Source organism: Rissa tridactyla, chromosome 14 (genome assembly GCF_028500815.1).
Source record: "Rissa tridactyla isolate bRisTri1 chromosome 14, bRisTri1.patW.cur.20221130, whole genome shotgun sequence".
Lineage (NCBI taxonomy): Eukaryota > Metazoa > Chordata > Aves > Charadriiformes > Laridae > Rissa > Rissa tridactyla.
In genome coordinates, this window is record NC_071479.1 from 2,538,132 (window position 1) to 2,562,394 (window position 24,263).

General features: G+C 48.2%; 1 protein-coding gene across 2 annotated transcripts in view; it reads left to right on the forward strand.

The window, feature by feature from the left end:
• COL5A1 (collagen type V alpha 1 chain) overlaps nt 1–24,263 on the forward strand; it is a 160,318-nt gene that overhangs the window by 37,319 nt on the left and 98,736 nt on the right. For both annotated transcript variants that reach the window (XM_054220676.1, XM_054220677.1), the window contains exons 2-4: nt 362–529; nt 7,004–7,217; nt 7,851–8,013. In XM_054220676.1, the coding sequence (XP_054076651.1) occupies nt 362–529; nt 7,004–7,217; nt 7,851–8,013 (545 nt within the window). The remainder of the gene's footprint in view (nt 1–361; nt 530–7,003; nt 7,218–7,850; nt 8,014–24,263) is intronic.

The following is a 24,263-nucleotide window of genomic DNA, read 5'->3' on the forward strand; positions in this document are numbered from 1 at the left end:
TGAATTTCCTGTCTAATGCTTAATCTTCAGGATGTGCTTGAATGATCGAGATTGGGTGAAGACATCCGGAAAATATAACTACTGTAGCTAATAAGGTAGTATATTCTGCCTTCTGCCCTGGCGCAGACAGCTGATCAGCCGTTCCTCTCTGCATTGAATTAGTGTCTCTGACCAGCAGTACGCTGTCCTAGCTTTGAAGCTGGTATTAACATTGTATTTGCAGACGTATTGAAAACATATTTCATCTGCTTTTAAAATTGTGATGAATGATTTGTGGGAGGCAGGCTAATAATGACTTGGATCTGAGCAAGTGCCAGTCTTATTGCCTGCTAATTCTTGTTTTCTCCTTTTCTTTTTACAGCTGAACCTGCAGACCTCTTGAAGGTATTAGATTTTCATAATTTACCTGATGGTATAACAAAAACAACAGGGTTTTGCACAAGCAGAAGATCTTCGAAAGAAGCAGATGTTGCTTATAGAGTAACAAAAGATGCTCAACTTAGTGCACCGACAAAGCAGCTGTATCCTGGTGAGTCCGCAGCTTTTTATTTGGCATAGGGAAACGTCTGATCCTTTCCTCAGATTCTGCAGGCACATACAGGGCACTGCGTAATTAATTTTCCAAGTGTGCTTGCGTGCTCCCTTGGTTGGCAAGGAGCGATCGTGCTGTTTCAGGGGGCCGCAAACTTTCAGCCCTCAAATAGCATTGCAGTAAGTTGTTCTTTTATCACTGCGTTTGCACATGGCGGCGGGTTTCACTGCAGAAGATGTGGCCAGTGCCTACATCTGTTCCCTCCTATAGTAGAAAGTTTCTGCTGTCTCATTATCACAGAGTGACATCCAGCTGGGGAGAGAGACTTGGAAGATGCAAAAGAACGCAGACCGTGTTTTGTTCTGCGTTTGTGGAGTGCCAAGCACAGTAGGGTCTTATTCTGTGGCTGTGGTGTCTCTCATAACACAAATAATCACCATATAAAAATAATAGACTGCCCCACAAGAACAGATGTCCCAAGAAAAGTTGTTTGAAGAAATTGGAGGTTTGTTAGAGAAAGCCGCTAGGATGCAAGAGTTCACAAAGCCCTTGAAGAGCATATGGGCTACTGACCGTGTGGGCTACTGACCGTTTTATTTGTCACTGAGGATGCACTGCAGTTTTTTAATTTTTGAGGCCAAGGAGAATCACTACTGTAGACTAAAATACGCTTGTAAAAAGACTTGGACACATTATGGACCCAAACTAGCGACTGCCTGAGATCTTCAGTCTTGAACACGTGGTCACCATCAGAAGTCTTCCTTCCAAAGCCAGATGGGAGCACTGCTGTATCCCTGGTTTATGTGGGGGAGCGCAGGGATGGCGGGAGGAGGCATGGTAGGATTTTCTAGCTTTGGTGAGAAAAGGGCCTTTGCTGAGGAAGGTTTAGCAATGAGGCAGAAAGACGCTGCGTGTAACTTGTCCTTGAAGCAGGAGACGACTTAAGCAAAGCAGACAGACACAGACATTCTCCTTTGGTGTTTGTGAGGGAATTAATGATACAAAATGCATTAGCTGAATCAGAGGTAATGTGGCATGCCACTACCAACGCTTTTTAATTAACGTGCTGTATCTATCAGACCCAGCCTGTCAGTGGCCTAAATGAGGACTCTGAGGCCGGACCGCCGATGTTCTTGCATCCTCCAGTCCTGTATTTCCTTCATTGCATGTGTTGTCACTAAGGTTATTTTCAGGCTTCGTTATTATCCTGCTGTGACAATAAGCAGGTGACTTATATTTAATCCGTGGTGAGCGGGAGCGTACCCTGTGTCTGGCGTATGAACTGAGCCTGACGTGAAGACGAGAGCAGCTGTGCCTGGGCTGGGGGCTGGTAGCCCTCCATCGTGTGGCCAACCCTTAGCGAAGGAGCTGCTCAGTTTCGCCAAAGTCCTCTTTTAACATCTGCAGAAGTGCAGAACAGACCCTGTATTTCTCCTTATTGCTGCCCAGGGCAGGACAGTCCTTTCTGACTATAGATAATATCACCATGTGCCCAACTGCACCCCTCTGCCAGGTTGTGCCTTCATATCCCAGAGGGCTGTGCCTGTGGATATGGGGAATACTCATCCCAGGGACAGGCTGCAAGAGCCCTGCAGTGGCCCCCGAGTCCATCCATCTGTTCCAAGGCAAGATCAGCTCAAGCAGAGTGTGCTTAACTGCTTTCATGTACTCTCTTCCCATGTATCTGAAATGACTCACAGTTTTTGACCCAAGTGCTTGAAGGAAACTGTTCCAGTTCGGAATATACAACTGTAGCGGATTTGAGAGCTTTCCAGTAGTTGCTGTAGCCACTGTGAACTCTTGCCTGATCACCTTTGTGCTATGGAAAACAGCAAACAGTGGTGACCTTGAGATATAAAACCAAGGATGGAGTATTCTGGATAATTAACATAGCAAAGAATCTGGATTGGGACCACTTATGATAAAAGTTAACGCAACAAGACAGCATGCATAACTGAATCGTCATCACGAGAGAGAACTCAGCATTGTAGGAGATTTTGGTGGTTTTGTCCCCCATTACTACTTGTATGTCCTGTTCGAGTTCTTGGTTTGCATCTACTGTCTTCCTTGGGTGAGAAGATCTGGATGATGTTTCCTTGGTGTCTTCAAGCAACTTTTCAGTCATCTGGGCAACCGTGGGGTGCTTGGAAGCAGCTTTGTCCCTCTCTGGAGACTTCCAAAGTCATTGAGTCTGCTCTGCTGCTTGCTAAGGAAATAGGAAAGGAAGAGCGAAGTGAAGAACACCTAGTGTTTTCCATCAGATCAACAGATGTTTTCTCCATAAATCTCCATAACTAGATGTGACTTCAGCTCGCACCACCAAATGAATGAGCGAGGAGATAAAGATAACAAAGTAATTGCAGTGCAATGTACCAGGGGAAATGTGGTTTTAGTGATTTCACGTTAACAGGCGGGTGGGTTATAGCGTAACTTTCCCTCTCTGCTATAGAGCACCCTAGGCAAATGTACACCGCACATAATATTTTGTGCTAATTAGAAGTCGGTGCTTTTCTAAGATGGTAATTTTATGGGCTTTGCATTCTGCTTCCACAGCCAGCAAAGCAAGATAGCTATATATATAAAAGCTTGTCTGTTTTTTTCAAGCCCACAAGAGTGAGAAAATCTGCTGAGATGCTCTTTGTCCTTGCTCCCTAAATAAGTTCTGCTTCCCAGCAAAAACCGTGCTTTTCCAGCAGCGGCAAGAAAGGCGAAGTTTTCAGTGGCAGCCAGCAAAATGTCATTTGCATTCTTCTAGCAAACTCTGTATTCTCTGTGCTGCTTGTGGGTGTCTGCATATATATTTAAGAGCTCAAAAATCTCTATTATAGCTTGAACAGTCATCTCTGAGGAAAAAAAGCCATAGGAAAATTGAGAGTCTTCTCAGATGAAGAAAAAAGCCAGAAGTTGGTGACACTGTTGAAGAGCTGTTTTCCTTTGAGAAGTGGCTCTGGAAATGACACCACCTCACACAACAGATCTGCTTTGTGCTTGTGTCAGGAACTGGATCAGCTCATTGTTTTTGCTGACCTCTTGCTATTCAGCAGCTAGAGCTTTCCTCTCCTTCCCCGAGCAGCAGCAGGGCTCTTTATTTTAGGCAGTGTTTGGATACACCTGCGGGATGTGGGTTAGGAAGAGGTCCCAGCTATCCCTTATCTTGAAGACCATGAGACGGCACAAGAGCCTTTAATCCCTGGTTGTGGTACTCAGAAGAAACTCAGCTTGACTCCACTGGTTTGCACATTGGGGCACACCACAGATAGCAACCCGCTCAAGGGAAGCTAATGGCATTGGAGTGCAGGGAGTTCTGTGGAGTGGAAGGACCTGTGCCCACCCTGGACCTCCTCAGCTCTTTCCATGGCTCCATCTGCAGAATTGGAGTCACAGAACCATAGAATTGCCCGGGTTGGAAGGGACTTTTCAGATCATGGAGTCCAACCATCAACCTAACTCTGACCAAAACCAGCACTAACCCGTATCCCTCAGCACTACGTCTGCCTGGCTTTAAATCCCTCCAGGGATGGTGCCTCAACCCCGTCCCTGGGCAGCCTCTTCCAATGCTTAATCGCCCTTTCAGCATAAACATTTTTCCTAATATCCATCTAAACCTCCCCTGGCGCAACTTGAGGCCGTTTCCTTTGGTCCTATCTTAACCCGTTGCTGCCTTGCAGGAGGATGAATGTAGGAAATTTGAAAGGACATGGTCATGGGTGACAGCGCGATGCTGAACCGAATTCAGCGTCTGTGTGGTGCCGTTAAGCGCGGAGATGGATGTGCAGCATCTCATCCCGGGCTCATCTGAAGAAGTGAATCCGAATACAAGGGGCTTCATCCCAAACCTGTTGTTGGGGGGATGTCTCCATTGCCTTTAAGCGGATTTGGGTCAATTTCTACGTGCTTCATATATTTATTACGATGTATTTATTAGTATTGCAGTCTGTGTGGATGCGTTTTCATACATCATTCAATAGCCTGGGTCATTTCTAGCTACGACAGTGAAGGCATTGTTATTTTGCCAGGACAGCAGAGCAGTAACAGAGTAATGTCAGCTGTAGTTCATCCATTATGGTTATTTGGGTTGAGAAACTTGCATCACCATGGAGACATTTTAATAATAATGAAAAAAAAATTAAAAGCAGCTTTTTAATGAGTTGGCAGCTTGTCCAAGTTGAAAGGTACTGTATTGTGGATTCATAATGAAATTTTGGACATGAACTATTTTACATAAAAGGCCCAAAACTGTAGCCTGTAATTGGAACCAGGAAGGCGTATGGTCTTGATTCAGTGCTACAGGAGGGTTTGTGTACAGCAGGAGGGAGATAAAGCTGAGCGCATCCTATGGGAGGCACAATAATCGAATGCCGGCCTTTGCCAAATATCTGGGGCTGTGTCCTAGGGGGAAACCAGGCTATAATCAGGGCATTTAATTACTGACTGTCAGTCCTCTGTTCAGAATACTGCTTTATGCTTCTTTCCAAATGCTATTTAACGAAGGTGAGGGGTGTTAACGTGGTGCGAACACAATGTGTCTCTGTAGGTATCCTCGGATGTCCCCCTCGGTGTCCTCTGTTTGCACACGCCGGTTGGGGCAGCGCGGGTTTCTGACGCAGCCCAGCCCCCCCCGCGCCGCTGCCTCCTCCGCTGCCCGGCGTGGAGCCCCGTCCTAGGCAGCTCCGTGCATTTTAAACACTGGTTTTTTTAATAAAAGTTAAAGCAACTCCCAGGCAGAGGAGGAGAGGATGAGCTCATGGCCTCTCTGCGTTTGAACTTGCTAGCTTTGCTGTGGTCGGAAGAATTCCCCGCTCCCATGTTCCCGGTCCCCTCCCTGGGTCAAAATCCCTTATGCAGCCCTGGGATACCGTCTAAGAAAAGCCTAAAGGGATGAAGGCGATCTGTTTGAAGCTTATGGGCACTGAGCTTGACAAATTTTTGTTGTGGTTTTATGTGGCTACGGCTCTGCAGTTTAAAACCGATGCATTGTGCTGTTGCCTTCCCTGCGTGCCGCCGGCTGCCACACACGTAGATGGTGCCGGCACACACACGGCAGTGCCCTTGGTGGGGCTGCCCCACTTTGCCCTGCCCCAGCGGGGTTTAAGATTTCCCAAGCAGATAGCCAGCGGTACAACGCGATCCTTGTGTTTGAAAGCCTGGACCTTAAAGGAGAGATGCCCCGCAAGTCTCACGCTGCTGAAACGCAGCATCTGAGGAGGTTGTGCCCTGCAGGCACCCACTGCTTCAGTAGGTCCCACCTCCAATAAAATAACAATTTGATCAAGAAAGCTGCTTTATTAACGCTTCTGGTGTTTTAAAGACGTCCTGTTTGGGACGTGCATCCAGGCTTTCCAGTTTGCGCTCATCTTTCCAGTCTGAATGGCGGAGAAAACCCAAACGGAGGAGCTGTGTCTTGCACAGGGTGTGATTTGATGCCCACGTTGACCTGAAACTTGAAATTCATTCGTCTGGTACTGCAGGGCACTGACCCTTCCCCTGGGCAGAGCGGTGCCTCTGGGCTGGCCGTACCTGCTCCATAGGCTAATGGCTTTAATCCTCCAAACCCTGCAAAAAATAGAGTCAGGAATCACCTGAGATCAGACAGGGTTGTTTTCCCGAGCGGAGGAAAAGCTAGGAAACTTGTTAGATGCTTTTTAATATGCAGACAAATTAGCATCTCCTACTGATTGCCAGTTTTATTTCTGTTCTCGGATTTTTTTGTGTCTGTGGCTTTGGCTTTCAGGGTTGGTGCAATCTGTCTTGTCCGGAATAGCTAAACCCTGATGCAACTTTCCTGCTCCCTTAAACTAAACCCTTCAATATTGTGTGTGTCCTAACTGGCATGGGATGCTTGATTTCTTCCATCCCTCTAATGCCTTAAGTTAATTTGGGAACTTCATGATATATGAAAGAGAAGGTGTTTACCTTGTCTCCTAAAAAGCTCTAGGGAGGGGTTAGGTGCAAATAATACAGATTAAAACCAACAGCTTTTTTTTTTTTTTAATCTCTGTTTCCTCAGCACTACGGTCTCATCCCCAAACAGCAGACCCCTTGCCATCCTTTGCTTGCAAGTTCAAATGTGGGGTGGCTTTTGGCTCTGTGACAGATTGCAATAAGGGCTGGAAAAAGGCTTTCTGATCGTAAATGAATGACCCTCAGAGACGCTTAATCCTGTGCTTGCAGTTCTTAATGTGCCATTACAGCAGGTGGCCCTTGGGGGACGCTGCTCCGCGCTGGCTTTGCTGGTGCAGCCTCCCTTGGGTTGCAGCCCATCCCAAGCCCGTATCACAACAGGCTTTGGGGCAAAGCCAGATCTTCACCTGGCCACTAAGATGCTGCCCGATATAAATTTTTAGGGTTGGTGTGCCCGCATCTGGAGGGGTAAACCGGTGGTCTCCCTGTGGGTCATTAGACAACAGGACTGTTTCTGTAGGGATTAATTTTCAAGGGAATCTGACTAACCTCTTTGCTTTTCCACTCCAGCTTCCCCATTCCCAGAGGACTTCTCCATTCTAACCACTGTAAAAGCGAAGAAAGGAGGTCAGTCCTTCTTGATCTCAATTTACAATGAGCAAGGGATCCAGCAAATTGGTGTGGAGATGGGTAGATCTCCTGTATTCCTGTATGAAGACCATACAGGAAAGCCAGGCCCAGAAGACTATCCTCTCTTTAGAGGCATTAACCTAGCAGATGGCAAGTAAGTGAAATTTTGTGCACAAAGGAAAAAAACAGTATTGTTTATATCAATACCAGCATGTTGAACATTGTGTAAAATAGGAGGCATGTATATATAAATGTATATACACACCTTTGACTACTGCCAAGTGTCCCGTTCTTGAGCTTTGCCCTTTGGTGAATGAATACTGTATATATAAAAAGTGCGAAACACATAGCAGTCAGTGCAAATTCTGACACTTATGGGGATAGGAACACTGTTGACTCGTGCTGCAAAGGGCCTTAAGAAATCAGTTTGTCTTGCAAAATCCTCACTGGGTCTTCCGCAGGGCGTAAGGAGGGTGGGAAAGGGGGATAGCCAAGGAGTTATCAGTGTGGCTTTTTCACCTGCCTCTTGTTGAAGCCAGAACTGGCGCTCTCCTGCCCGTCTTGGAGGGATGAGAAGTGAATGGTATCGTCTGTTAAAACAGCCTTTCTGTTCCAAATGACATCTTTAGGGTCTGCCCAAGGATGATTTTCCTGTGTTTGCAGATGATGGCTGGCATGAAGGTTTGCAGAGCATCAGTTGATGGAAGCTTCATTGTTTTGCAATCGTTAGCTTGTTCTTGAAAGCCCAAGGCTCTGTTTAACACGTTTGTGGACTGTGTTCTTCTAGGTGGCACAGAGTAGCTATCAGCGTGCAGAAGAAAAATGTCACCTTGATTTTGGACTGTAAAAAGAAGATAACCAAGTTCTTGGACCGAAGTGACCATCCCATCATTGACGTCAATGGCATCATTGTATTCGGAACAAGGATATTGGATGAAGAAGTCTTTGAGGTAAGTCATGACAATGAACAGCTCTGGAGATGTTCCACAGAGATGATGAGTTGGGTTCTGGTTGACGAGGTATTTACAGCTCACTTTTAAAACTTACATTGGATTTTTTGCGTAATAGAACACTGTCTTATGTAATTTAATTTTTTTTAAAGTTTTGTTTTGACTAGGTAGATGCTTTCTGTAGTAATGACAAAAACAGTGAGCCAGGTGACCTGTTGGAGTGGGCTCCTCTGGGTTCGTGGTTCTCTGGTTTCATGCTCTTGCTGAGGTTCTAGACCAGCCCCTTCGCTGGGATTTTGTAGGTCTGTAGCTCTTGTGCTCTCGGCTCTTTTCGCATGGGAAGGGCTCACAGGGTTTTCATTCCTCCTCGTGTACTGATTTAGATAAAGGTTCAGGGGCAGTAAATGAAGGCCGAGGAAAGCAGCTCCTTTGCAAGTCATGGTTCACCCTGAGGCTTTAGGGATTTGCTCTTTTCCCATGCGCTGGCCATTGATTCTTGGTTTCTTGCACCATGACATAAGGGGACTCTCCTCAACAGCTTGTTTGGCAGCCCTGTCACCTCCCACACAGCGTCTGCTTTTAAAAAAGCAAACCAAAATCGTGACGGGTGGAATTGTTCCCATGAGCTCCTCCGAGTTAAGCAAAGAGATAGAGGATTATTTATAGACAAGGTACATATGGTAGAAGTTCTTCCCATAGTTCAGCAGCTAGTTTAATATACGCATTTCACTAGCAATCTCAACTTCTGTGGTCTGCTGCACTTCTGAGGCTTTCATGTGTATGAGAATCTTGTCCTTGATCTTTCTTGCAAGCTGGAATTGCTTCCCTGAAATCAGCGCCAGTGCAATGGAGTGTAAACTAAGACCTATTGATCTCTATCTCCTTACTTTTATTGCATTTATGTTGAGGAAGAGCCGTATCTCGTGGGCCTCCCCAACCCAGCCAAGGGATGGGGAACATCTCCTGCCGGTGGATAATTAGAGCCGTAGCGAAGCCAGCTCTTGCCTGCATTTTGCTGTCGCTCGGAAGGAACGTTCCAGTCTGTTTAACATTACCAACATCTGGGAGCTGGTCTGCTGTAAACAGAGCAAGAATGCATGGACTGAACGTTGCTGCCAACATCTCACTTACAGAGTTAGAGCCGAATCTCTAAATTGCATTAAATTAATAGACATTCCCTGGGAAGCTTAACAATTAAAATGGAAAGTAAAAGCTGGCTTTAATGGGCACTGGAGTGTCTTTCGCAAGCGTTGGACCTTCTGCCAAAAATTTCAGCGGTCGCGCTGGATGCAGTATTTTAAGTGGAGCTGTTATATAAAGTGGTGAGGTTTTCTGGGGAGCCGCTGGACCCAGCGATGCAGTAGATTCACTGAAAGAACCTGGTATCACATCCAAACTGTGTAAGAAACCTGCGCTTTAGACTACTTCATTTTGCGAAGGAAGACAGTTTCCATAACCACCCTTGAAGCTCGAGATGTTCCCAGGTGGCGTTTAGTGCTCACCTGGATTTAGGGCTGCCGGTGCCTCTGCCAGCTGAGGGAACACGCGTCCGTGGGTGGCGATGCTCTCCCAGCTCCACCGTTGGCCCTTCCCACGGGGGTGGCCACAGCTCCCTTGCTGAAAAGGACTTATCTAGGGGTACGAGCTCAGAGGGCTTGTGAAACCACCTTGATCTTGGGATGTGGGGTGAAATGGAGCAAGTGTTCCCCTCTGCTGGAGCCTGTTGTCTGTTCCGGGTTGAGACGCAGGTACTGACTGAGAACTGGACAATTAGCAAGTATTTTTCCCTCTGTCTTATAACGTATGCACTGATATTACACAGCGCGTCCATAAAATAACCTCTCTAGTTTTGGTGTTTGTCCTTTTTTCTTTTGTCATCCTCATCAAACAAAGAGGGATTTCAGGGTATTCACACACGTTCATCGAGATACCAGCAGCTTTAAACTGAATGTCATTAATGGTTTTCACGAAGGCAGTGGGCTACAACCTAATTTCCTCCATATCTCAGCAACTTAATTTCCTTTGGTTCCTCCTTTCTGCAATCTGCAAGCCGACGCAGAAAACGTGTAAGGAAAATTGTGGCTCAGAACAACGGGAAACGGGTGTAAAGTGTTAATTTTTGTGTGTAAATTGTGTATTCTGGAAAGCTGATAATTTCTGGACTGAATGCAGAGGAAGGAGATGAAGCTGCTGCTGTCCTGTAGCTCTGCAAACCTCAGCTAATAAGATGCTCCCCAGTGTTTTCTGCACCCACGGAGCTGCCTGGCTCTTACACGTTTGCCCCTTTTTCTGGAAATTAAAATAACCCAGTTTTTTGGGAGTGGGATGGATGGCAGCACTGGGCAGGGCTTAGGCTGTGTTTCAGCATGGATCAGCAGGAGCTCTAAGTAGTGGGAGTTTATATTTCCCTTGTCAGGGCTGAAATCAAATAAAACCCCGAACACTTTTTGTTTTATTTTGAAAGTTGTAATTATTTAAGCCCCAGGTCTAGCTGGGGTCGCAAGCGAAGCGGCTCTGCCGTATCCGTCAGCCGAGCGCCCAGATGGGGACTTCCCTGCTCGTGTTCTGCTGCAGAAGAAGCCTGGCAGGAAAGGTTAGAGGAGTTTCAAAATATTTCTCTCTAGCCCAACATTCTTCCCGTGGAAAAACGACTTCCTCTCATTAAAATTCAATTAGTTGGGAGGCTGTGTGGATCTCTCTGTGCGGCTGGGGGAATGCTGGGTAGGTTTGAACGGGGGCCAAGCCTGCAGCCTAGGTTATACAAGTTAAGGTTTGTGCCGAGCCGTTGTTCAAAACAGAAGTTTACAAATGTCAGAACAGGCTCTCGCGCCGGGGTTGGGAAGTGGCGGCCGGCTTCACGCTGTGCCTGAGAGGATGCTGTTGTGAGACAGCAAAGGCCTTTTTGCAGCGAGGAGGAGGAAAGAGAAAAGAAATAGCCCACGGTGCAGGATAAACATTTTCTCTCTGCTTGCAGGCTGTAGCGAGCGGCGCTCCTGCGGCCGCAGCAGCGCTGGAAGGAAGTCAGAAGACATGTGAACGTATCTCATTTTTTGGAGGGATTAACCGTTTCTTTTGATGTGCTTTTTTTAAACATACGTTAGAATCCAAGTCCTAGCACAGCCTAATGGTTAGGCGTAGGAATAGAGAGAGGATGAAGTTTGGGAAAGTCCCTTTCTCAGAAAACAAAGCATCTTCAGCCTGAAACCCAGGGAGACTTTCCGAAACGTCCTGATGCTGTGATGGCCCCGCTCCTGCCTCCCGCTCTGCAGCGAGGCACCGCGAGAGCTGCCCGTTCGGTGCCTGTGACCTACTGAGGGATCACCTTTTTGTGCAGGATCCTGTCAGTTCTTGTGTAGATAACGAGAAACTGGAAGTGAGTCCATCTCTTCTGGCAGCAGCGGGTGGAACCCCAGGCTGGTCCATCAGCCTTGGTCGCTGCGCCCCAGTAGCCTGTGCTGGTGTGAGAGCTGGCAATAAGTTGAGCACTTCTCAGGCCAGTTCTTTCTTCACTTGAGGGTTTGCTTGGCTGTTATGTGCACATTTCTGTTGCGTGTTGTACCCATCAGCCATGGCTGTGGGCCATTTGGGTGCTTTGTGGGCTTTCATCTGAGCTTGTCTTTGGAAGATGCCCATGCCGAGGAATTTCTGCTCCATGCACAGCTCATCGCTGGGTGCAGGGGACAGCACGCATCTCCCTGGGGCTTGCTCCTTCCATCAGGGTGAGCAACCCGGCTCAAACATGATCTCTCTTCCACTCCCAACCAAAGCCCGGCAAGGCTTTGATGCATTTAGCCAAAACAGCCTGCAGCTCGCTTAATCCATTTGACCGCCATGTCCCAGGACCACACGGATGGCGCCTCCCCATGGGTTGGCTTTTCCAACCTGCCGTTTGCTGTGGTGGTCCGGTGGAAAACCAGTTCAGCCGGCTCTGGGCTGAAGAAATCGTTCTGGTTTAGCAGATGTGGGTTGAAACAAAGTTGAGGCCCTGGCTCAGTGAGGTGGCTGGTGCCGCGTTCCGGTCCCAGAGGTGGCTGTATTACAGCAGTGAACCCAGAAACCCCCTCACCCACAGCTGGAGGATCTTTCTGAATGCAAAGCGCTGCACGATGTCTGCGGCAGGTCAATGTTACTGTCTCTGGGCAGGGTTAGGGCAACTTAACCCCTTTGCAATGGTGTTTTGAAGCATCTCGTGTAATCCCATACAAGTTTGGTTTCTGCAACGGCGTGTGGCCCGGCCCTGTTTTACCGCTTAGCGTCACTCTGTAGACCAGCACTTACAGCAATGGGCTGATGAACAAAACGAAACTTGCCCAGACCTTGCCAAAGTCCCAGATAAGTGATGTCTTCCATATTTCTGCTGCAAATCCCATTTTGTCTTCTGATCTGTCAGGAGGAGACTATTGTGTGAGGCCGCTGTGCCGATACAAGTACTGCGCAGCGCCTGCCTGGCAGAGCTGGCCTTGGCATCGCTAGATTGTGGTGTGAACATTGGTAAAAAAAACAAGTAGGTTTTGGTAAAACTGCTGGAGATACCTTAGTAACAAGTGAGTACATTTGATGTAAATTATTTTTGGTTCATCTATCTAAAATTTTGCAGGATTGTCCCACAAAGTAACTGGTGTCTTGACCCTCTGGAAATCACGTTGGTTTGCAGTAGTCTCTGGTATTGGTGTGGAGGAGATTAGTTTTCCCAGAAGTGGAAAAGCTCAGTGCATGTGTATATTGCTTTTTAAGGTTTATGTCTCTTACTGTTGGCTCCTCTGGAGACAAGAGGAGCTCGTTTTGCCCAGCTGAGTACCATAACTGTCTCATTGGTCTAGTTGGTACTGTAAAACCAAATGGGTTTCCTTTGATGCTGCCAAACAAGGTGCAAAGTGAGAAGGGTCCTGGACACCTGCGGACTCCGTTCTGCCAAGGCAGTGAAACCATGAGGGGCTGACCAAGTATTTGCTATTAGCTTATGTCAGAGCTTGTCCTGGGGTGAGATACGGCGTGCTGCTGGGCTCTGGGTGATGCTGAAAGGCTGGTGCTTTTTATTCTCTTTCCTCCTTTGTGTTTTTGAAGACCACGAGTGAAATCAAGACATCAGAAATGGAGGGAAGGCAGTTTGTGCTGGGGGGAGCCAGAAAGCCCGGGCGCGATGCCAGAGGTGCTCTTAGGGCTGTCGAATGTTTCAAGGCGCAACAAGACAAAGCAGAATAGATGCTTCAGTGCTCTTAGACGAGACATTGGGGCCGTTCAGGTGCCGCGTTGCTCTTGGGTTGAAATGCCAACTCTCTTTTCATCTTCTGGCTTGTTTACACTTAAAAAACAATTATCGCTGTGGTTGATAATCCCAGATTTCATTTCACGATCGTCAGGGTTTTCTCCCTCCCTTCCCATGCTCTTGGCTGCAGCATTTCCAGCTCTGGAAAGCGCTCGTATTTTTAAAGTTTCTGTACATTATTTTTCTCAGATGCCTCTGAGGTTATAAGATTGGATTAATAGCTTTTCCTTTAGCGAAATGTGTACAAATCAAAATAGGGTTCTTATACATGTAGCCGCATTATATGGTATTTTTTGGTGTTTGAGGATGGAGAGATTTAGGGCTCCCCTTTTGCAGGCAGATCTGCTGTTAATATATCAAATAGCTTTTATCTATTATTGTAGGAGGATAGCCATGCCGCTAGCACAATGGGCTCTGGGGAAAGTCAGATTGGTGGAAATTGCAATATTTGCAGACTTTGCTCATGGGTGCAAAGGTACCGTAGGAGCCTCAGCTCTGAATCTGTGTCTGATTCACACCTTGGCCCAAGCCTGCCCCGGCACGGCTGTCGGTGCTGCTCCTGTTTGCAGGAGGCTCCTGTGCAACTGCAAACAGAGCGCTGGCAAGGTACGGAGCACACGGGAACGCTTATTTATACGTTTACAGGAGAAGTTATACGTTTATAGGTCCCCAGTATCCTCAAACCACCAGCATCTTAATGGCTCCGCTGAGCTCAGTGAGGCTCCTCGCGAGAGTGGCGTTGAACCCATCGTGTTCTGCAAGACCTGGGCTTAGTTCAGAGGGGCAGGAAGGAACCGGGCAGAGCTCATGCTCATTAAGTTTTTGTTAACCTTCAAAAAGCATTTTTTTTATTAGAATCATAGAATTGCCCGGGTTGGAAGGGACCTTTCAGATCATCGAGTCCAACCTTCAACCTAACTCTGACCAAAACCAGCACTAACCCGTATCCCTCAGCACTACGTCTGCCTGGCTTTAAATCCCTCCAGGGATGGTGCCTCGACCCCGTCCCTGGGCAGCCTCTTCCAATGCTTAATAACCCTTTCAGCATAAAAATTTTTCCTAATATCCAGGAATCCAGCTAAACCTCCCCTGGTACAGCTTGAGGCTGTTTCCTCTGGTCCTATCGCCTGTTCATTGGGAGAAGAGACCGACCCCCACCATTAATCAGGGTTTTTTACTAAGGTGAATTTCTCTGTCGAGATGCACCACAGATCCATGCTCCCGTGTATTTTTCCCTGGCTCGGCAGGCTGCTGAAAGAAGGTAATTCGGAGTTCTGGCTGCCTGCTGTCCTGCCCCTGCCAAATCTGATTTCACCTCTTCTGCTGTAGAGCCTTTCAGGGAGTGCAAAGAGTCGATGTTTTACACCACCAGCATATACCATGGTGTGAGATGATGGAAAATAAAACGTTCTGAGCCAGCGTTAGGGTTCTTTATTGAAGATGTCTGTAGCTTTCCCCAGTCTCCTAATAATTCTCCATTTAGTTGCTGGTTTTCTCATCATTTCTTCTGCTTTTGTTTTTTCAAAGGGATCCTCTTTAGCAAAAAGGTACACTTGAGACGTATGGATTAAATCACCGAACTGGGCTCTTCCAGAAGAGCAATGCTGCCTAGAAAATGTCTACAATTATTGCAGATTATACCTTTGGATGGGTTTGCAATTAATGGTGAGATTTTTGTGCCAGAGCCCAAGCAGGGCAGTCAGTCTAATCAAAACCCAACCAGGATATTCGGCTCCAGTTGGCAAGGGCTCGCGCGCAGCATCGTCTTACACAGGTGCCCGGGGACGTCATCTGGTTTTATCAGCGTGTCTGTACTGAGGGAGGGGCGGGACGCGGGGTCCAGAATAAGAATTGCAAAACAGCCCGTAAAAGTTTGCCTGTGCTTCAGGTGGTTTCATTCGAATCCTAAACTGACACCATTTCATCTGACCTCTCTCCGTCAGGTGCCAGCGAGGAAAGCGAGGGTTTGGGCGGAAACATCAGATTAATTGTTTGCCTGCGCTTTGCTCAAACTCTTGTTTTTCATTTCGATTTGCTGGGTACCTGGCGGTTTAACCATCTGGACCGCAGTCACGCTTTGCGAGTGGGTCGGGGTTGCCTGTAATGATGTAGCCTTATTAGTCATGATTGCAAAATACACATATTTAATGTTTCTAACTTTTTTGATGGGATGGGGGCTGGGGGGGGCGTTGGTCAGTGGTAAACTCTATTTCATAAACTGTAAAAGAAGCGGTGCATTGGCACATGTAGATAATTCCTGCAGTTTGCTGGTATCGAATGCCTTCAGGCCTCTGATAGCCCAAAGTCTTCTCTTCAAACAGCGCATAAAGGCTTTTATTGATGTTTATAATAGTTATGCAGCGCATCATTTATCTTTTAATATGGCCAAGTTAAGCATCAGCCTTGGAAGCTGCACGGTCTTGCTGCTGCTTGTGGTTTGTCCAAAGTCAAGCCCCGATCTCGCCGGAGGACCCACACGGGCTCCACCTCCGGATGGGTGCTGCTGGGTGTTACCTTCAGGGCAGTGGGTGCCTCTTACTGGGTGGGGGCCACTTCTCACTTCCAGCGATATGCTGTGTCAGACGGGGTTCCGACTGCCGGGAATCCGGATTTCAACTTCAGACACTTCCATTAGTTAATGTGAATAACCCTCCTCCGGATATTTGCGCTCAGTAAGATACGGCGTGTGCTGTAATTTAAAAATAAGGTGGAGCGATGGCCCTTAAGCCGTGCTGACCTTACTGGAGGTAGCGATGAGGGGAAGCTGTGGTTACTCAAAGCACTTTATATTCCCTGTGTCCAGCAGAGGAGACGAAAGGAGGACTCTATGGGAGGAGATGGGGAGAAGGCAGCATCCCGGGAAGCCTAGCAATGTGTAATAGCGCTGTGTTTGGCAGCCCCTCGGTGCTGGTGTGTGCTGTTAGGCTGGAAAGGGGATTTACTCCTTTTGGTGTCACCCTGAGTAAGGGCTTTTTACTCGATGCTTCACTGTGCAATCCTGTTTGCGCGGCGCCTGCAGGCGAGGGTACAGCTTCGCCTGTTTAATAGAGAATTCTTAGCTATGGGCTGAACGTCTCGAGCGCTGGCAGCATCAGTCGGCACCGAGGAACCCGGTGGTGACACCCCGCTCGCGGAAGCCCTGCTCGCCCATCACCAGCCTGAGTGCGGCGACGGGATGGCGGTGGCTGTACATGGGAAAGGGCACCCGACCCCGAGCAATTGCTCGTTGAGGGGTCCCTCCTCACGATTTCGTTAGCAAATGCTGAGGATACGGGGCACTCAGCACTCATTAAAACCCAGGGTTAATGTCTTCTGGGAACGGCAGGTGAAGGACACAGGACCTCACCCCGGTATGAGGAACCACTGGCTTCCCTGTTGGCTCCTGGGCAGTGGTCACAATAATAGCGATGTGCCATGACTCCAGGGGCTACTGAAGCAGGAAATAAACAAGTTTTTTAGTATTATGGTTCAAATAAGCAGTTTTTGGAGCCTGATGGCTGCCTTATGGGCTCCTGCAGATTAGTTTGGATGAGCTTTTGCCATTTTGGAGGGCATGGGCAAGGATGCTGAGTGGGAGGGACGCTAAGCAGCGATACCACGCAGGGCTCTCCATCACTGCTGTCACCTTGAGCCGTGACGTGGAGAGGACGGACAGGCTGTTCCTTAACTTTCTCTGCCGTGGGGTACCTCCTGCAGAGGAGGGGTAACTGATTGAAACTGCTAACGAGGAAAACTGAGTGGTCTCTGGAAGGCAAAGCTCATCCCTCAAAACAATTTCCATCCACCACAGGGATTTTGTGGGGTTTGGGGAGCCGAGTTGTGTCTGGTTGTTCCTGACATTCACCTGGCAGAGATTTGTATTTAAATGCTGGCAAGCAGCAACCCAGGCAGGCTCGTTATACATGATGGATGCCGTTAGGTGCAGTGTCATTACTCTTTCGGCTGACGGCTTCGTTTGTAGTTTGCTCCCCCCCTCAGCCGCCTTGGATAGCGGGAGGGAGGAGGAGGGGGCTCGGTTCCTTCCATGGAAACTCTGAGGTGCAGAAGGCTGATTGCTGAGCCCAGACAGGCTGATGTAATGCTGGAAACCTGCTCCTCTCCGGTGACATCATGCCAAGGTTTGCGGCAGCGTCGCGGACACGGATGTCTGCTGGGAGCAGGCAGCAGGACGGGGCTTCAGGAGCAGGAAAAGCACCGCGAAGGGACCCAGCGTGTGTTAGAAAGGCCCCGAAGAGGAGAGCGAAGGGACATGTTTGGGAAAGATGATTTTCCTCAGCTTGAGCGTGGGGGAAAAGCCAAACGCTCGTGCTATGGGGGAGAAGTTTCCAGCTGAACTTTGTTGGCAGCGTCGCTGTGCAATATGTAAAAGTGATTACTGAGAGCAGAGGGGGATAGCGTGCCACTGGCCCAAATCAGTGCATGTTTTCCCTGGCCTGCGAGTTTGGGAACCTTGTCCCATGCGGAAGGTGACACACCAATTAGTCTTCTTGTATAAAAATGAATTTCTGGAGCAGAAGCCTGTGGACAGGGAGACATCCTCTTTTTGTACAAAAATCTTGATTGACTTGCATGGTTGCAGCAAGCTGTTATAGGAAATATGGGCTCGTCTGAGCCAAAGTTGTGGGAGAGCCGCTGTGCTGAGGAAGAGGATGGTGGGATCTGCACCAAGCTGGTCAGGCAGGGAGGTGGGCTTGCATCCTTGTCGACCTGGCGGTGTTCAAGCTGACGTTTCTTTAAAATTTAGGGCTTTATTGCTATTGTCCTGCCTTTGCAGGACTGCTTGAAGTCTCTCTAAGCTCAGGGTTTCACGCGCAGAGCCTCTCGTTGCAGCGAGGACAGAGGAAACCCAGGGCAGCAAAGACCATCCTAACTAGAAGCCTCTCGGTTGACTTTGTGTTCAACCCCATTCCCTTGTCATTTAGGTACGAACAAATGAAACACATGTTCCTTACACATGGTGAGGCCTTTTTTATTATTTTTATTTTTTTTTCTTTTTGAGGCAGTCTGGGCTGCTTGCCAAAGCCCAAAGGAAAATCCTAGCCCACTCCAGACATCCCCAGCGTGCAGGTGTACTGCTTACCCTGACAGAGCCGAGCGGGATCGAATGTATATGTTCACAATAAATACATCACCCTGGGGATGGGAGCTGGAAGAGGGCATTCCTAATGAGTTGTGCAGGAATACTGGATGGGATTTGTGTATTTGTGTGCATGTGTGTTTTCTATTCCCTCCAAGAACACGGAAAAAAGTCTCTAACCGTGGGCTCATTGTTCTCCACACGTAGCCACATACTGGCTGTGGTTCAGGAGGTCAAGTCCACTTGAACAAACAGTGCTTTGGCCACTGATGCGAAATGTGTGGGGAGATGAGAGAATTTGTGGTGAATATTACTTTTGTGCACTGTTCTCCGCTCTGGAATGTCTGCAAACATAGCAAGGTTTTCCTGAGCCTTTGATGCCTTGCATAAGCAAATTTATCTGCAAATTATGTTTACCCTCTTCCAGCTTGTTGCTCAGAATACCGAAATCTGAGCTGTGATGCTCAGCTACTGCTGGTCACGCTGCATCCGTTCCTGTTCCTTAATGGGTTTTGTTCAGATAACCACGTTTCTGGGTTGAACTTCACATCTGCTCTTCAGGCAAAAGGGTGTAAAAGCTCAGCTCCCTTTCTTGGGGTGAAAAGCTTGGGTTAGTGCCTAATTAGCTTTGTTATGGGGCTCACGATGAATTTTGTGTTCAAACGCAAGACTTTTTGAATGCCGAATTTGAGGTGGGAGATGCTGCACTGAGGTTGTCTTGGAGGAATAAAAAAACCCCAAATCGTATTTAATGGACAACTAGCCATGTCGAAACGTAATTGCAGAAATACTTTGGAGCGCGGAGGTGAGAGGTGTGTGAACATGGATGAAGGACACAGTCGGGTTCCCTGGAGAAGGGTCCATGGGTGGGAGGTGTTACGCCTACATGTGCACACCAGCTCAGCTATCCGTTCTCAGCGCTTTCCTGAGCAGCACTGGCCAAATTTGCAGTAACGGTGGGAAATGGCAAGAGGAACCTGCGCAAAAGCTTCCTTCTCGTGTGGTCCCAGCAGATGTGTCCTGCTCAGTTGCTCCATGGTTTGGTGATTGTCACCAGCAGAATGCTGGAAAATTCTTCCACAACCAAAATTTGGTGTTAAGTTAAATTCTGAGTGTGTCAGCAGATATCCCCACGGCTAAGCATGTAATCCCACTTATATCCTGAGATAATTTTGGCAGCCAGGTCTATTTTTCCCCTATTCCCTTTAATCCATAAAACCTGGATTCTGTATTTACCTCCTGGGGCAGAAAGCATTCCAAGACCTGATTAAAAGCCTCTGTGTATACAAAACCCTTGATCCTGAGCCACCTCGGTGCGGAGGGCTGAGGCTAAAACCTCAGGGTGGATCGTGGGGTTGTGGCAGTCGGGGGATGGAAAGTCCATCTGCAGGGCTGAGAAAACGGCAGCTCAGCTTCCAGATTAATTCAGCTATGAGGGAAAAAAAACCCCAAAAACGAGGAGTAGAAGCAAGGGGCGTACAGCTTTTAGGTATCTTAGTAGTCAGAAGAGCTCCAGCTGCTGTGGGATGGGATTAGGAAGCCCTGATGTGCTGCTAGGAGCAAAGAGCCACCCTTCGGCGATGGAAGTGAGCCCAGACCGGGGGAGGCTGAGGCTTTCCAAAACGAGCCATGGGCTTTGGAGCCGTATGAGGGCTCGCCTGGGGTTTCGTACTAGAGTTTGGGAGGCGTTTAGGGAGCGGGGAGAGGATGGGAAATCCACAGAGCGGCCCCTGGTTGCTCTTCCTGCCCTTGTAGCAGTGGTGTGAATTGTCTGATGGAGCTGCGAAATGCCGTCTGCTGTGTTTGACCACCGTGGACGGTCACGGCTAGATGTTTGATGGAGACCTGGGGTTGGATTTCTTTCCACCACCTCCTCCTTTTCTGTACCAAGACCGGCTGTTCCCTCAAGTCTCTCTCGAGACTGTTCACCACCTTGCCTAGACCCTCTCTTTCCCTTTGCGTCCCTCCCCTCCATCGTAGCCAGGGGTGGGAACGAAGCCTGAAGCTTTTCTGGGTCATTGGGACCGACACCTCCCAGACAGACACCGCGACCCTGTTTACACAGGGCTGAGTAAAAACTGAGCAACTGCCTCCACTTTGGCTCCGCGCAGCTCCGACAGCGCGTTTTCAAACTGGTAACTTAAGCCAAGAGCTTTGCTTTACTACATATTTTCCACTGTGAGAGAGTCCCCCTTACAATACGCTGGCGTATCCAGCTTCGTGTGGGCGGCGCAACCGGTAGAAGCTGATCTCGTTCCTCGTTTTCCATAGATGAAAGGGAAATAAATCAACGTGAAACCGGAGCCAGGAAACGGCACCGTTCGGCGCGGAGGGGGACGACACAAAAGAGCAACGCCGCGATGTGCCGTGCCGCAGCTTGTAATGAGGGAGAATCTGTTTTTAAACTATCCCTTATGGTTCACACATATGTCATTGAAAAATAACTTCTATAGGAAAAATCCAGCCCTTTAGCCTCGGTTATTAGTGGATTATTTGATTTGGGATGGAGAGAGGAAACTTGGAACAGCGTGATCAGCCCTTGGTGAGGCGGTGACATCAGGAGATGGAGTTGGATGGGGGAAATGCAGCACTAAGTGAAATGGTAAAGAAAATAGGCAACTCGAGTATGTGGTCAGGTCTGCACGACCACAAGAAGAAAAGTGAAGGCTGGGCAGCCTTTGGCAGCCTGGCGGGCTCTAATTTGGGTTTACGTGGAGTTTTCAGAGACTGCAGGCCTTCCCTCCAGGCTGCCTCTCCTCTCCAAGGAAAACGCTGCAATTTCCTCATTTCTAACAAGAAACGCAGCCTGGATAAATGGGCACTGCCCAGAGCTGACCCTCAGACAGCGCATGGGGACACCAACCAGGCCATGTGCCTTGGGTGCTGCTGCAACGGGGATGGCCTTCAGGTGGTGACAACTGGGACCTGGGGAGTGGTGGCACTGGTTGGGGAGAGCTGGACTGCCCTGGGCTACCTGGTGCTCAAAGAGCAGTGGAGGACAAGGGGAAATGGGGACTTGGGTTCCTTCCAGGGATTCCTAATGAATGCCGTGAGGAAAATGGAGAAAATAACTTTTTTGAGGCTGTTCTATGGAGCGCAGGATATTGAGCGTATGCTTCAGAAAGGCAGTGTAATTTGGAATACACCGGATGCAAAATGAGGGTGTTATTTCAAAATTGCTCATTGTTTCATCTTCTCCTCTCCCCCTCTCAGCTTTATTAACTGCTAGTTAAAGGGCTGGCAGATCATGATAGACAATGACATCCATTCATTTTGTCCTATTCATTTCTCAGAGGCCTGGGCTGGGCTTTGGTGTTTTTCTATTTTTTTTCTTTTCTTTTTTTAATTTCCTTGCTGGACAGTGGAAGGTCAGGCTGACACTATCCTCCCTGTATGTAAATGCCTCCCACAATGTGCCGGCTATCAGTTAACGTAGCTCTCCAAGCGGGCCTGAATGTGAGTTTTGTGGGACGCTGCCCGTGGGGATGTGGCAGTCCTGGCAACGCAGCCCTGCTCGGGTCCCCTCACCCTGGCCTCGGGGTACCACCAAAGCAATTAGCACCCTGACGGAGGGCGATGGTGTGGGTGGGAGCTGCAGGCAGGGTGTGCAAGCAGAGGAGGGACAAATCTTTCATTTTTTCCACTGCAGTCACTGATGTGAAGCCAAACTTTGCCTGGCTCTGGCACCTTCCCAGTTTGTCCCAGCAGTTGGCATCGCTGGTTGGGGGGGGCTGAGCCCCGCTGTCACACTGGGCACTTGCGGTGGCTGTCAGGGAGTGTATCACCTTGTCCCACCACCCCATGGTTTTATCCTTGCGTGAAAACTTCTTTCCTTGACCATCAAGAGGAGGGTGCAGTTGTAAAAGCCCATTGCCAGGTGCCTCCTGGTTGCCCTGCTTGAGCATACCCATGGAAGCAAACTCTTTGGGCAAGTAGTAAGAGATTGTTATTTTTTTTTAATAGTCTAATTTGCTGCTTGCAAGTGTTCAGATGTTCAGAAGCGTAATCTGACTTGATGCTTTAATTAAGGAACAAAACCACACCCTGTGAACAGACCTGAGCCAAATCAGCTGCTACTGGAAAACAATCGGAAGGAACCGCTTGAAAAACTTCTGCCGTGGAGTTCTTCACGCTCGTTATTTTGCAAACACTTTGGAATAGGCAATAACTTAAAGAAAAGGGAAAAAAAGTAAACCGCGTTTACCTTCTGGATAGATACCTGATAGATAGCTTTTGGTTTTTTTGAATAATCTGTTGAAGTCACTCTCAGCTGGTGGTATTAATGTTGTAAACAGCTGCTGGGTGCATCTATTAAAGAATACCTGTGAACAATACAATTTTTGAGCAGTTTTTAAAGCGTCCCTTTCAAAGCTGTCCTATAGATTCACGCTATTCCCGGCCAAGCATTTGTAATCTGGAGGCAGGGGGGGAAACAACAGCTGGATCGTGACCATCCCATAAGGGTTGTATTTGGACTAGATGTAAGGACAGTGACAACAGAGCACGTGGTGATTGTGGGGCCTCTATTTTTAGGCAGCAATGCTGTAATTTGTGTGGAGCATGACATAAACGCTGATTTTAAGTTACCAAATGAAGAGTTTGAAGGCAGCAATCACAGAGCGGTGAGCTGCCGTGTGGTCATATAGGGGAAAAAAAAAATAACTCTCAGGGTTTGATCCTAGCGTGTTTGCTGGAGACCAGTAACGATTACAAGTCTCTTGCGCGGGTGGATAAGCCGCTCTCTTTGAGCAAAGGCTCGTCCGAGGTTGCCTGGGTGGCAATGCCAGCCTGAACCTGGCCGGCATCTGATGACGGGTAGCAACAAACCCCTGGGCTCTGCCGTGTCCCGGGATGTTCCTCTGAGAGCTGCCAGGGAAGTTGGCGAGCTGGGACCTGGAGGTGCTGGGTTTTCTCCTCCATTCCTCTCGGGTCCGGAAAACTGAGGAGATGAGGGTGTTTTCCATGTATAGGCAGAAATGCAAGAACAACTGCTTATTTTGTGGTGCTTCTGCTCATCTTTTTCCAGTTACTGTGGGAATTGGGAATCTCAGAGATGCCTGGAGATTAGTCAGGTCCAGATTCCTTCTAATTTGTGTCTCGTGGTTGCTTAAACTTTTCTTATGGTAGGAACGTTAGAGAGATTATGTTCTTCTTGTGCGTGCCTGTATCTGATCAGCTGTGAACTCGCTGCAAAGCCTCCCCTCAGAGAACGAACGTGTCCGATGCCTTTCTTTTACCTAGCTGTCTGTTTCCATGACATTTATAGGAGTTTAATTATCTTGAGCCTTTTTCCTCTGTCAAAAGTGATTGAAATCAGCTATCGGATTCAAGAGTTATTGAGGTAGACGGACACACCTGTGGCGGCACAAAGAGATCACACATGGCTTGCTTTCAGGGGAAACCAGCCAAAAAAATGCATGGCTGTCCTAATGAATTCATTAGAGGAGAATGCTTCCTCATGTGTTAGTTTAAACCTTCAAATTAAATAACTCTCAGTGCGGATTCTGGTATACACAAGAGATGAATGTTTAGTTGCTAGCAGTGTAATTACAGAGCTGGCCAGAAGGTTGGGTGGTTTCTTTGGTGAAGGTGTTTCCCTCTAGTACATACCACAGCTCTACTCCATATTTCCTCTAGGTAGGGTACTTGTAGGGTGAGACCCAGTTCTGCTCTTGCTCCCTGTGCTGGCAAAAATGCCCGACCTGGTTCTGCCTCACGGGATGGAGGCCACCTTTAAGATCCCACACAAGAAGCATGCGCAGATCAGGTCTGCTAAGGACCTACACCAGGTCTGACCTTAACATCTCACACGTTCCCTAGGAGATGCTGCGAGCGTGCCAAGGCCTCCTGCCAAGCTGGCCCTGCATGTGGAGCCTAAACCTGCTTTTCTCTCATTCCAGCTCTTCT